This window comes from Danio aesculapii, chromosome 18 (assembly GCF_903798145.1).
Source record: "Danio aesculapii chromosome 18, fDanAes4.1, whole genome shotgun sequence".
Classification (NCBI taxonomy): Eukaryota; Metazoa; Chordata; class Actinopteri; order Cypriniformes; family Danionidae; genus Danio; species Danio aesculapii.
In genome coordinates this window covers 9,676,101-9,688,504 of record NC_079452.1, presented here as the reverse complement: position 1 = coordinate 9,688,504, position 12,404 = coordinate 9,676,101, and the positions used below count along the sequence as shown (strand labels likewise).

The 12,404-nt window shown below is 35.7% G+C and overlaps 1 protein-coding gene across 1 annotated transcript in view; it reads right to left on the bottom strand.

Annotated features, from left to right (window-relative positions):
* Nucleotides 1-654: 654 nt before the first annotated feature.
* cd151l (CD151 antigen, like) overlaps nt 655-12,404 on the bottom strand; it is a 20,243-nt gene continuing 8,493 nt past the window's right edge. The window contains exons 3-7 of the mRNA XM_056478519.1: nt 11,022-11,213; nt 6,608-6,682; nt 6,422-6,526; nt 6,180-6,341; nt 655-831 (exon numbers count right to left, since the gene is read on the bottom strand). Of these exons, the coding sequence (XP_056334494.1) occupies nt 670-831; nt 6,180-6,341; nt 6,422-6,526; nt 6,608-6,682; nt 11,022-11,213 (696 nt within the window). The 3' untranslated portion in view covers nt 655-669. The remainder of the gene's footprint in view (nt 832-6,179; nt 6,342-6,421; nt 6,527-6,607; nt 6,683-11,021; nt 11,214-12,404) is intronic.

Genomic DNA, 12,404 nt, shown 5'->3' with positions numbered 1-12,404 from the left:
CATCTGTTTATGGAGAGGTTGATATTAACACTTGTCTTTACTTTATGGCTTCAAAAAAAAAAAAAAAAAAACACCACCAACAACAAAATAACGGGAACAGAAAAGGTTACTCTGTCTGGTGCTTTATATTAGAAAGCTCACGCCATGCTAAAATAAACCTCTCCAACACTGTTTTATTTTTTATAAAAAAATATTGTTTGATAAATGAAGTATTATTTTGCACATTTAGAGTACATAATGCTGTGTGTGCGTCTGTGTGCATATGGGAGAGTGGGAGAGAGAGAGAGAGAATTGAGAGCTGCCCAGAACCGAGCTCCCAATCCTTGCTAATATAGTCAATAAGGAGGGTCCTTATTGATTCTTGGAAAATGTTTAAACTTCTCTAAGTCACATACCTACTATCTAGACTTAGAGATCAGATCAGAGAACAATTTAACTTATTTAATGAATGCAGTATGTGGCACCTTTAAAGTGCAAAATATTAAAAAAGGTTATTTTAAAATACAAAAGCAAAATGCAGTGATCACAAATCCGAGTATTGTGACAGACACACAAATTTACATCTGACCAATGCATTAAGACATGGTAAAGTCAATCGAAGGAACAGGAGTCATACGTTTCGAACCATAAATAAAGTTAAATGATGTAACTGTACTCTATGTTTTTATATTATACATTTACAGTAAACTTGAAATAGCATCTATACATGAAAACACAGTTAAAGGGCACATTTTTAAGTCTGACCTGAACAGAGGCAACGCCCACCCCAACTGCACCAATGATCTGTAAGTGATTCAGAATGAAGGTCTCCAGTTTTGTGATGCAACCACCCTGAAAAAGAAAGGGAAAAAGTCAATGACAAAGACAACAGCTTTTCAACCGGATAACAAGCATCCAATTAAGTACAAAGAAAAAAGAATAACTCAACATTAATGAAGAGTTCACTCAAAAATGAAAATTATGCCATAACTTACTCTCTGGCCACCCTGGGTTAGGGTTGTAATGATATGAAATTATCACAGTCTTAGAAAATATCATGGTTTCACAGTATGTATGACCATAAAAAAAAAAAATTGTTTTTTTTAGTGAACTGATCCTTAAAAAAAATAGTAAAATAACAAAAATATAACTTCTATGACTAAAACACATTTATTCGTTCTAATTTAGTAGAATAAAGTTGCTTAATGATTGGCTAATGAACATCAAGCAGTGCACTGACAGCATAATTATTTGGATTATAACTAACAAATACTACAGCTACTACCTAAAGTAATTTTGTTACATTTCATAAGATTTTTGGCTTTTTAATTCTTAAAACTGTATTTATTTATTTATATGCAGTCAGTGACAGCTCACTTCGACAGAAATGTCAGCTCACACATCATTAAAACTGTAATTAAAATATCACATATGATACATTTGGGCAACGCAGTTGTGCGGTAGGTTGTCCTGTCGCCTCACAGCAAAAAGGTCGCTGGTTCGAGCCTCGGCTGGGTCAGTTGGCGTTTCTGTCTGGAGTTTGCATGTTCTTCCTGTGTACGTGTGGGTTTCCTCCGGGTGCTCCGGTTTCCCCCATAGTCCAAAGACATGCGGTACAGGTGAATTGAGTTGGCTAAATTGTCCGTAGTGTATATGTGTGAATGGGTGTGTATGGGTGTTTCCCAGTGATGGGTTGCGGCTGGAGGGCATCCGCTGCGTGAAACTTGTGCTGGATAAGTTGGTGGTTTCATTCCGCTGTGGCGACCCCGGATTAATAAAGGAACTAAGCCGAAAAGAAAATGAATGCATGAATGATACATATAGCATATGACATACGACTAACACTCAAGTTAGTCCATAAGATATTTAAAATGCTTTTTTGTGAATGAGTGCAATGAACTCAACACCACAGCATAAGGCAACACTGTAAAACAATGCTTTTTGAACATAGCATTAAACAAATAATATTCACTATTTGAATACTCCCTCCTTCATGACCATTGATCAGATAATCAGTTCCACAAGTATTTAAAGACATGAACTACCTCAGTTTTTTACTGTTCAATGAGGTCCACAACTGTTATCAAGATTCTCATTATTATAATAATTTAGAACTAATTGATATTTTCAGAAAATGTTGCTTTTGAAATCCTCTAAGGGATTGTTAGTCTGCATTATTCAGGGCAACCAGAGCCAGGAACACTTCCCAAAAGACATTATAATTTTAACGACATCTGCGCTTATGTTTAGGGCTGGGTATCGTTCCAAAATTTTCGATACCGATACCCTGAATTCGATACCAGTTCCGAACGATACTTTTTTCGATACTTTTATTTAAAGAAATATATTTCAACAAGATTATTTTTTCAGGATGTTCGTGACACTTTTCACAGCAGGCTTATCTCTAAGACCAATAAACAAAGGAACAAAAGCACAAAATGAACAAAGTGTAGTTAACACAATATATTAGTGCAAACAGTTTTAATAAAGTTCAAGCAGTTTTAAGTCAATCAATTTTAAGTATTTGTGAGGCTTACTGCTGCTTAAAGGTTTAGTTTACCCACAAATTGAAATTCTGTCATTAATTATCTACAAATGAAGATATTTTGGATTTAATCCAAGAGCTTTCTGATCCTCCCATGGATAAATCATTGAATAAAGTTATTTTTGTTTACTTTGTGCACAGAAGTATTCTCGCAGCCTTATATAATTATGATTGAACCACTTATGACTTATCACATGGACTTATGTTGACTATGTTTTTGGTTCCTTTCTAGGCATTGAAAAATGCATATCCAGTAAATCTAATCTTTCTCCACAGTAGAAAAAGGCAGCAAACCTTTAACAATAAAATGTGTAACGGCCCTGTGGCATTCATCTTTCCTTTCTTTGTTCATGTTTACTTTTTCTGCCTGTGTAAATGGATTATCACTTGATGGTCTTCTAATTGCAGGGTCAGCAGGAGCAGAGACTATAACATTAATGTGAAAACATCAAAGCTAAACTGTTAATGCAGCCAAGGATAAGGACATTTATATTAGATAAGTTCAATGTGAGGTAATCTTCATCATTTACTGTTATTTTAGTATCAACTAGTATTCTAGTATCAACTTAGCCAGGTATTTAAAGCCATGGAAACAGTACATAACGTACGCTGTGTAACGTTAGGTCAAAAAAGGGTTAATAAATTTACCCCACACAAACTAAAGCCCCGTTTACACTGTCAGGTCTTGATGCCCAATTCAGTATACATCTGATACTGCCTATATCAGATTTTTTTGTCTGTCCGTTTACACGTTCTTTTAATTGTGACCCATATCCAATTCATGTCTTTTCACTTGCCTTACAATTTACGATGCATCCATAAACACGGGTTCTAGCATCTGTGCCACACTAGCCACGATGGAAGAAACTGTCTTGTTTATAGCTCTGTGAAGCGTAATATAAGCAGTGAATGGTTAAGTCCAGATTTACCCCCCCCGCAGTTTACGTAATAGGTATGGCCCTGATGTGTGTGTGTGTGTGTGTGTGTGTGTAGTAGCATTATCGCCACCTATTAAATTTCACAAATATGGCTTCCCATTTCAGTCCTTATTATTATATCGTAACGATCATTTTAACATCTCTGCAGTTTCTGAACCCAAATTATGTAAATAAAAATAATTGGTTAAAGACACTTATGACTTTATTCACGTGTCCACATACAAAAAGAAAACCGTCAGACCGTCTAATTGTAGGATTAAGTGTAATAAACTAATTCTGGATCTTAATATTATCATAATATTGGTTAAAATCACTTTGTTGTAAAATATAAAAAGCAAACAACGTGTCACATTAAAATGAATTATTATAGTGTTAATCATTTAAACAATATTTAATATAGTTATAAACTGATTATCTGATTATAAACTAATTTATTTTACTAAACTGTCACAGCTGTTAGATATATATATATATATATATATATATATATATATATATATATATATATATATATATATATATATATATATATATATATATATATATATTTACATATTATTATTATTTTTGGATTAATTATTAATAGTTAATTTGTTTCTATTGCTAAATTTTGGTTTAAAAACAATATATTGCTTACTATAAATTAGGCCTACTACAGTATTTAATGTGGGAAATCATTAATTAAAGTTATTAGAAAATTAAGCAAATACACACTATTAAATCGCTTGAGTAAAATATTAATATAGTGTTATACATTTATTACATGTAACATGTATTATTGCCTATATTAACTTGCTATTATTTCCTTCATTATAAATGAATCCATTATATAAAATAAAAATGTCCAATTTAGATCTTTCAGCAAGGCCAGCAAACGAGTATCTGCGATATTGACTCTATCAGATAATAATGACAGATCATCCGTGATGACTGATAGAAAACGGTTTAGTCTATTATATTGAAAGGTGATCGGAAACAACGCTCCCCATTTGCCCGTCTCGATCGCAATATTTGTGAAATAAACACTATTGTTTATTGTGTACAATATTTATTAACCACATATATCAAAATATATCGATGACGATGTGCAAGAAGACGTTAATAACATTAACATCCGTCGTAACCATATATGGGTTGCCTAGATTGTGTGTGCCAGATTGTGTGTGCCTAAAACGTGTGTGGTTCTGCGGGCCTGCAGCTAGATATTATTGGTGCGCACTGGTGTTGTTGGAGAGAATAAAGTTGTTCTATGTGTAGCCCGCAGTGAGTGTATTAATAGCGACAAAAAGCAAAAGTTACAACACGAAGTTCGCCCAACTTTAAAATGATTTTGAGGCGGAGGAGGTGGGAAAGGGCCGCCATCGCAGCTCACGCTTATGGTTTATATGCTAAGAGTCAGTGAAGTAGAAGCTTTTGCAGAGGCAGAGCTTATCAAACAAATTTAATTTTTGCACAATAAAATCAACTGTAATTAGGAATTTGATATTGTGTAGCTTATTGTGTAATATTTATGTAGTAAATGTTGCTCCGGGTGGCACGGTGGCTCAGTGGTTAGCGCTGTCATCTCACAACAAGAAGGTCTCTAGTTTAAGTCCCGGCTGGGCCAGTTAACATTTCTGTGTGGAGTTTGCATGTATGTTCGCCCCTGTTCGAGTGGGTTTTCTCCGGGTGCTGCAGTTTCCCCGACAGTTCAAAGAGATGTGCTACAAGTGAATTGATCAAACTAAATTGGCCATAGTGTATGAGTGTGAGAGTGTTTTGCAGTAATGGGTTGTGGCTATAAGGGCATCTGCTGCATAAAACATATTCTGGAATGGTTTGTGGTTCATTTTGCTGTGGCGACCCCTGATAAATAAGGGACTAAGCCGAAGGAAAATGAATGAATGAATGAATGAATAAAGTATTTGCACTGATTGCAAAACCAACTTTGCTGATAAATTGTGCACAACAATAGTCTTTGTTTTATTATGCAGCCCTAAAAAAAACAACAAAATGGTTTATTACAAAATTAAAGGGGTGGTCCGGAGTGTATTTTTGAGGCTTGGTTGTGTTCATAAGATGCACAGTAATGTGTGCACATGCTTCACTTGTAGAAAATCCCATTATTTTTTCATATGTCTTACTTTGGTTATATACAGCTTCTCAGCTAACATGAAAACGACATTACGTCATATTTCCTAGTTCCTCTGAAAGGCCTGCCCTCAAGAGGCTCTGATTGGTCCTAACATAATTTCCTGTGATTCGCGAATTGGCTCCATGTCACTCCTCGACAAGCACGGACTTTTGCGCCATGTAAACAGTCCTGTCAGAGGCTCTGAGCAGAGTGCATGCGCGATAGTGATGCACAGATGGCAGTTATATGCATGGGCATTGGGGATAATCCGTGGGTTGGGCGGGCTGGGTAATAAAAAAATACATTATGATTAATTGCGGGTGGGTAGCCGGTGGATATAGCGGGACATGGCAGTGGACCAGCAAAAAAACAGAGGGTGGGCTTTGCAGAATAGGAAGATTAGATGCTCGGGGAGAAACAAGATTGCTTTTTTTTACGACTGCAGCACCTTGCGAGAAGAATCTTGTGCATTCCTACAACAAGTGTTGCGAGCAAATGCTCATTCAGTGCAGAATTGCCTTTTTCCACCAGAAACATCACAAAAAAAAAAAATAATAATTACACCGTTGTTTAGTGCAAAGAAGTGATTTCTGAAGTGACTCACCTCTACTTTATAGATGTTCGAGGGGTGGTCTCTCCGACCGCAGAACTTTCTGACTGGACTCTTACAGCAACTGTCAGGGACCAATCGACCATCAGCCTCACTAGAGCGGATCCAAGCACTGTCCACCCAATCAGATGAGCTGTTACTGCCACAACATTTGAACTGACAGAAGGACAAGAAATCTTTAGTACAACACTACTTGAGTAAATAAGGAATTTTAACAAATACTGTAGCTGTCACACCTCCTGCTGTAATTTGTCCACAGCCTTTGTTACATGCTCCTGCTCAGACTGATTGTATTTCTGAACCATCGTCTCCCTCAGGTTCTCCTTCAGTTCATCATTTAGCTAAAACATTAACCAAGTATTAAATTGAACACAAACATATAGCAACCAATGAATGAAATAAAGCTTAATAAAATAACTAACCTGTTGGTAATAAATGTAGGCCAAAACTCCAGCCAGGATCTCCAGCAGGAATATACACAGCAGTAAAACAAAATACTGAAAACAGTAGGACAGAAGCAGACATTTTTTATATATTTTGTATAACAAACTAAACCAATCCCAAATATATAATTAAAATACTAAATTATAATAAAAAAAGAGAAAAATATAGTTTGAACTAAAGTGAATGGACACTTGTAAACTGAAACACTGCTGTTAGTTTGTTTTTTATTGTGTACATAATTTGACCAAGAGGGACACATTTAGACAGTATGCAAAGCATGATTTGTTAATTAAAACTTAATTTTAATAACATGTTCAAAAAAAGTGATGCCACAACATTTGCATCTAGACACCGTGGTAGCTCTTGTGGGTGGCTTGCAAACAACATTGCGTTTTAGCACAAATGACAGAATGTCCATTATTAGACATACACTTGATGATCTTTTTAATTAAAGAATGCATTATAACAGAATAGTATTTAATATTGCTGTAAGAGATGGAGGAAGATCCACACCCAGATTTGAGTTACCATGGTAACGATCTTGATAGACAAGCCTCAAAGCCTTTCACACTCACATGTGAACCACTCTCAGAATTGGACCTTTTTAAAATAGCCATTACTATATTCTAGAACGTATGTAATGTTTTTGTATGTGTATGCTCATGTTCTTTGTGACCTAGTTAGAATACTATGTCCGTGCTAAATAGAGTTTATTGCTGATTTACTGGTGGTATAGCAATTTTCTTAGTTTTAAAACCCTTAGAAGTATTGCTTAACAACTTGCACTCAGACACAATCACAGAAGTTTGGCATGTATGCACAGCTAATGTGGTTTAAAGAACAACTGTATGCATTGTATCTTGGTACTTGTCACACATGTTAATATGTCTTTCACATGTTAAAATCTTTTACATTTCTCTATGAGCACCATCCAACAAGCATATGTAAATCACCAGACTTAAACAAATGGCTATAAAACTGGCTAGAAGGCAACTTCCCATTGGCCAACTCAGCCCCTGAGTTGTGACATCAGCAACCCTATTTAAGGATGGCATGACCAATTCACATTCTCTTAAACTCTTGCTCTTCAACTGTTTTTCACTCTTTAACTCTCTGTCCTGCTTCACTTGGTCACCAGCCAAAGTGTGACCTAGGTCCTTAGGCCAGGCTTTTGCCTTCTCACTCTTCAGAGTCTTTCGGCATCAAATCAAGTCTTTATATTCAAAACAATTCCAACTCAACCTCGGTGGAATCCTGATCAAGCAATCAGAATGGAGAAGAACCAGCAATGAATCACCAGAAGACATCCAGAAGCACACATTGATTAATGATTCAGTTTTCTTTAATGATTTGTTTTGGGTTAATGATGTTGAATAGCAACATCTGTGTCTCCCCCCTCCCCCCCATTAATTAAACCACCCTTAATTTTAAACCAAGCACTTTTGTAATTCATACCCCAGCATATGTAGCACTATTAAAGTCCTTACTGCACTTAACATTTTACACTTAATATTTACACTTAATATTTACATCAAAAAACATTTTTAAAAAAGTCATGTCCAAAAAACTTTAATAAAATTGTTTAATGCAAGCCTGCTGATTTCTGCGGTTTCTAAAATATTGATAAAATGTGGAACTTATCTGTCAGTGTTATGAGATTAAAAATATTTTGGGATTTCTCTTTTTTTAATCGGTTTTAGACAATTGATTAGATAATTGTTTAAATCATACTATAAACAAATTTAATTACAACACTTTCAAGGACCTATTTGTTTTTAAGTACTTTCCAGGCCTTGAATCCATGTCTGAAATTCAAGTACTTTTAAGTTCTTTCAAGAAGTGTGGGAATGGTACGCTGACATTGCCCCAAAAATTTGTCCTTTGATATGTCACCCATGTTTATATGCAACACATATTGTTGTGTGAATTGCAATATTTTAAGCAAAACTGTGATATTGCTCTGATAATTAAACCTTAACATACTGTTCGTACTAGTAGAATGTAAAATCAATGAAGATTGGTCAAATTTAGCCATGAAACCCCCAACACTAAATTGGCCAGTGTTTCAGTTTCATTGTCCAAGCCCTGTATATACAATAAACCAATAAAATATTTCCATGTCCCAACTTCCCAGAATGCATTGTGCTTTAATGACATATTCCCAATTCTCTATATACTGGAAGTTAAAGGGCACCTATGGTGAAAAATTTACTTTTCAAGCTGTTTAGACAGAAATGTGTGTAAGTATAGTGTATAAACTGTCATATTGGGGTGAAATAAACACACTAAGTCCTTTTTTTCAAATTTAACAACATAAAAACGGTGGACCAATTGGAGCTGTTTTCAGATCGACCGCAACTTTACGTAGGAGAGCGGTCCCCCCGCCCACCAACATTGATTGACAGCTGCGTGCATTAACATGTCCGGTAGTCATGTGTATAATCATATAATCAAGACAGGACGAGTGCAAAGCAGCCCAAAGGTGTGTTCAGTTCGCTAGGATCATCAATCATCATCAAACGTGATCAAGAGTGAGATTTACAAGTTTAAAATGTTTTAAAACAGAGCATTTGTGTCATGAATTACAGAGATTCACTTCAGATGCACTTAATCAGCACAGCCGCGTGTCAGAACAATTATAAAGGAAGACGCTTCAATCACGGTTATTAAAATACATTAATATAAGAGATATCCATACAGCAGTGGATATTACCAGTATCATGTCACATGCGTGCAAAACGAGTGCAAAGCTTAACACTCTCTCTCTCTCTCTGTGTGTGTGTGTGTGTGTGTCTGCGTGTCTGAGCTAAGTGTGTGTGTGTGTGTGTGTGTGTGTGTGTCCGCGTCTGAGCTATGTGTGTGTGTGTATGTCAGCGCTACGTTTGTGCGTGTGTGTGTATGTGTGTGCGCTATGTGTTTGTGTCCTTGCTGTGTGTGTGCGTGAACTTTGTAATGACATTGTGTGTGACTCATTGTTGCAAATCCACAAAAAAAATGCATCGAATAGTAATGGTTAAAGTTCTTACTGTAGTATTTCTTACACACATTATTTAAGATCTGCTTCCTGAGGCAGCCGAGGGTGGCGATTGCTGACAGGCACGTGGGAACGGTGGACGGGGAGGACTAGCCTTAAAGGGCCAGTACAAAAAAAACAGCAAAACCTTTTTTCCAGCTATAATATAGACACTTCAAACAGCTATAATAAATAATCTGATGGGTGTTTTGAGCTGAAACTTTACAGACACATTCTGGGGACACAAAAGACTTATATTAAAAATGAAAAAAGGGGTAACCTATGTGCCCTTTAAGGAAGTTAATAGTTTATTCTTATTCTTTCATATATTTAAAAAGTGTATTAAAACTGGATAATAGGCTACAGGTCAACTGAAATAGGACCTAACAATGAGCACTATTAATTTGCACGAACCAGTAAACATTTAGCCAACTGAACCATGGTAGGACCCATTGATCATGAAAATCAAAAAGCAAACAAGATTAGACAGACAAATCACACGGTTTCATGACTCACTTTGTTTCTGTGGTGCAATGAAATTGCTTTTACCAGGTGTACCTAAAATTCAGGTAGTTGAAAACATCTGAACTTTTCACAATGCCACAAGTGCACAGCGTGTCCTGTTACAAGAACCAACCAACTGTGCAGTTAACTGCATTTTAAATTCCTTTGAGTCATGTTGTCCTTAACTTCAGCGAGTTTCCTCTCCTTTATGGGAATTATTTAGGTCCACCGTCCACCCTGGTGCATCCATATCTTATAATTAAGGCCAGACGGAATCTGCGGACGTTTTTTGCCATTTCTGCTGAGAATTTTGCTAAAAATCTGTGGATTTCTGCGTAATTATTTTGGGAGTATCATAACTAAAACCTTAATTTATGAAATAAAAAAGAAATATTTTTAACTTGAATTTAATGTTTAAAATGTAAATCCAATTAGATTCACTTTATCTGGTAAACAAAGCAAGTCTCTCATATATCTACTAAAAGACAGAAAATATTACTGTACAAACGGCACTGTATATAAATCAGATGAACATTTTCATATTAGCAATAATATTACTGTAATTAATTAAAAAACTGAATAAATATAGATTTGCACACATTTACTCAAGTAAATAAACAGAATTAATGATGGGCTAAAAATCTGCGGAAAATCTGCGCGCACAGATTCCGTGTGGGCCTACTTATAACATGTATTGCATGTTACATGTTGCTCTTTTAAAACAAATGTTTTTGCATTGCACTTTGGAAGTTCTTTATTCCTTCATTTTATCTTAGTTTAAACAGGGTTTCATAAATGTTGAATGCAAAAAAACAAAAGAAACACAACCCTTAACAGTGCTCCAGAGAAGGTAAACAATTACTAATGTTTCTCACCACTCTTAGTAGGCGTCTTTGTTCCTTGAAGGTGGCACAGCAGCCTAAAACTCCAGTAATCATGACAATCACCCCTGCCATGATAAGTATATAGGCAGAGACAGCATAAATCTTTGAGGACAGCAGACTAATGTAGTCGCTCTTCTCAATTACTGTCCAGATGCCCACAGCCATCACTGCAACTCCTGCAAGCTGGAAATAAATGAATAAGTAAATAAATAAATAAAATGAAATAACAAGCTTCAAGTACAAACCCAAGTCAGAAAAACTTCGAACGGTATGGAAAGCGCAAATAAAAAAAGAAAGTATTTCATTGCAGACAATATAAACACAAAATACTTAATGTTTTAACTTGTAAACTTTATTTCAATTGTAAATATGCACCCTTTTCTGTCATTCAGACCTGCAACACATTTCAAAAAAAGTTGGAACAGGAGCAATTTATAGCTAGTAATCAGGTAAATTGGTTAAATAATGGTGCAAGTTGAAACAGGTGATTGTAATTATGATTTGGTACAAAACAAGCATCTAAGAAAGGTCTTGTCATTTAGGACCAAAGATAATAGTGGTGGGCAAAGCGAGGCTTCATGAAACACTGAAACAGTCGAAAACAAATGTGTTGAAGATTCAAAATGTGTCTACAGTGACACCTAGTGGTCATTTTTTTATGTATTGCTTTGGAACAGCTTCAGCAAAAAAAAAAAAAAAAAAAAAAAAAAAAAAAAGCACATTGAGGTAATAAACCCCACGCTGTAGATTTCAGGTTAAGTAATTTAGAGAAGTGATGAGAGAGGCAGCACTGCATCATTAATCTATCATCATCAATCATCATTAATCTATAAAGCGATATCAGCACATGGGCTCAGGACTACTTTGGCAAACTTTTGCCAAATACCACTATACGTCGTTACATCCACAAATGCCAGAGAAAACTGTAATGTGCCAAAAGGAAGACCTATGTTTATAGTGTCCGGAGGAGCCATCTGCTTCTCTGGGCTTGAAGACATCTTTTGTAGAGATATTTTAACAAGAAAATGCAAAACCCTATTCTGCACACAGAATAGTCCTGGCTGCGGAGGAAGAGGATACAGGTAATTGACTGGCCTACCTGCAGTACCAACTTGTCTCCTAAAGACAAGTATGTGTTGCACATTTTGAAGCGGAAAATGCGACAACGAAGACCCCATAGTATTGCCTACCTTAACACTTGTTTACAGGACGAATGGGACAAAGTTAAACCTGAAACACTTCATCACTTCTGTCCCTAATTGTGTTTTAAATGTTGTGAAAGGGAATGGCAACATGACAAAGAGGTAAATGCTTTACTATTTCAACTTTTTTGAAATATATTGCAAGAACCAAAATTTGAATGTGTGTTTAATT